Consider the following 1,280-nt stretch of genomic DNA (forward strand, 5'->3'; position numbering starts at 1 on the left):
TATATATATATATATATACATATACATATACACACTTTAACAGTTTTTTAATTAAAATACTATTTGGGTTATAATATCAGATATAATAAACGAATGATTTAACGTATTTTTCATCTCTCTTTAGCTTGACGCGGGTCGGGCTGGTGTTGTTGTTTCTGCAGTATCTTTCTGAGATGGGTTTCCATCTGTCTCGACTGTTTTACTTTATTGATGAGAACCACCACAAAATGTAAGGCACACTTACTTTCACACATGCACTTGTTTTTTTAAAGAGAAATTCAGCAAGGATGCAATTGATGAAAAGTGACAGTAAATACATTTATAATGTTACAGAATACTTCAAATAAATGCTGTTCTTTTGAACTTTCTATTAATCAAAGAATCCTGAAAAAAATATATCATGGTTTCCACAAAAATTCTAAGCAGCGCAATTGTTTTCAACACAACAATAATAATAATAATAATATTTTTGAGTTCTGCAGGATCATGTGACACTGAAGACTGGAGTAATGATGCTGAAAATTCAGCTTTGATCACCAGAATAAATTACATTTCAAAACATTCTCAAATAAATAAGTTATTTTAAACTGTAATAATATTTCACAATATTACAGTTTTTACAGCATTTTTTATCAAATAAATGCAGCCTTGGTGAGCAGTAGACACTTTCAAAAACATAATCCGACCCCAATCTTTTGACATGGTGTATATCAAAATATCTCTGAATAACAGCAAACGTGCTTGTATTGTATTTGTAGGTTTGAGATGTGGTCCATCGGGTTCGTCCTGACCCGTATGATCACTCTGACTCTGATGTTCCTGGCTGTGGGCTTCGGTTTGGCTCGTTCGGAAAACCAGACACTTGATTTGGAGGCAGGAAACTTCAACACTCTTTCTGTAAGGTGAGACAGATGTTCACACTTGTTTTGTTTTTTTATAGTAGTACTTCATGTGAGACCCGGACATGAGAATAACGCTGTGTGTGTTTGACGCGCAGGCTGCTGGTGTTGTTCGTGGTGTGTTTCACTCAATCATGGCTGCTCTGGAAGTTCTTCCGTTTCCAGCTGAGCCGGACGCGTGAGCTGAGACTGGAGCAGGCAGCCCGGAAGAGAGTGGCCGCTAAACAACAGATGCAGCGCACTCTGAAACGCGATTCAGGTACATGGATGGTAAAATGATTATTTTGAAGTTGTAGTTACGGGAGTACTATTTTACAAACGTCTGTCTAGGTCAGAGCAGGGGTCTCCAAACTCGGTCCTGGAGGGCCTGTGTCCTGCAGA

General features: G+C 37.8%; 1 protein-coding gene across 1 annotated transcript; it reads left to right on the forward strand.

Moving 5' to 3' along the window:
- The first annotated feature begins 87 nt into the window (after positions 1 to 87).
- Positions 88 to 1,178, forward strand: LOC107663489 (translocating chain-associated membrane protein 2-like). The gene is made up of 3 exons (XM_016453724.1): positions 88 to 229; positions 759 to 902; positions 998 to 1,178. The coding sequence occupies exons 1-3, from the start codon at positions 174 to 176 to the stop codon at positions 1,176 to 1,178; spliced, it is 381 nt and encodes a 126-aa protein (XP_016309210.1). The 5' UTR covers positions 88 to 173.
- The last annotated feature ends 102 nt before the right edge of the window (positions 1,179 to 1,280 follow it).

The sequence above is a fragment of the Sinocyclocheilus anshuiensis genome, unplaced genomic scaffold (assembly GCF_001515605.1).
Source record: "Sinocyclocheilus anshuiensis isolate Anshui unplaced genomic scaffold, SAMN03320099.WGS_v1.1 scaffold11830, whole genome shotgun sequence".
NCBI lineage: Eukaryota > Metazoa > Chordata > Actinopteri > Cypriniformes > Cyprinidae > Sinocyclocheilus > Sinocyclocheilus anshuiensis.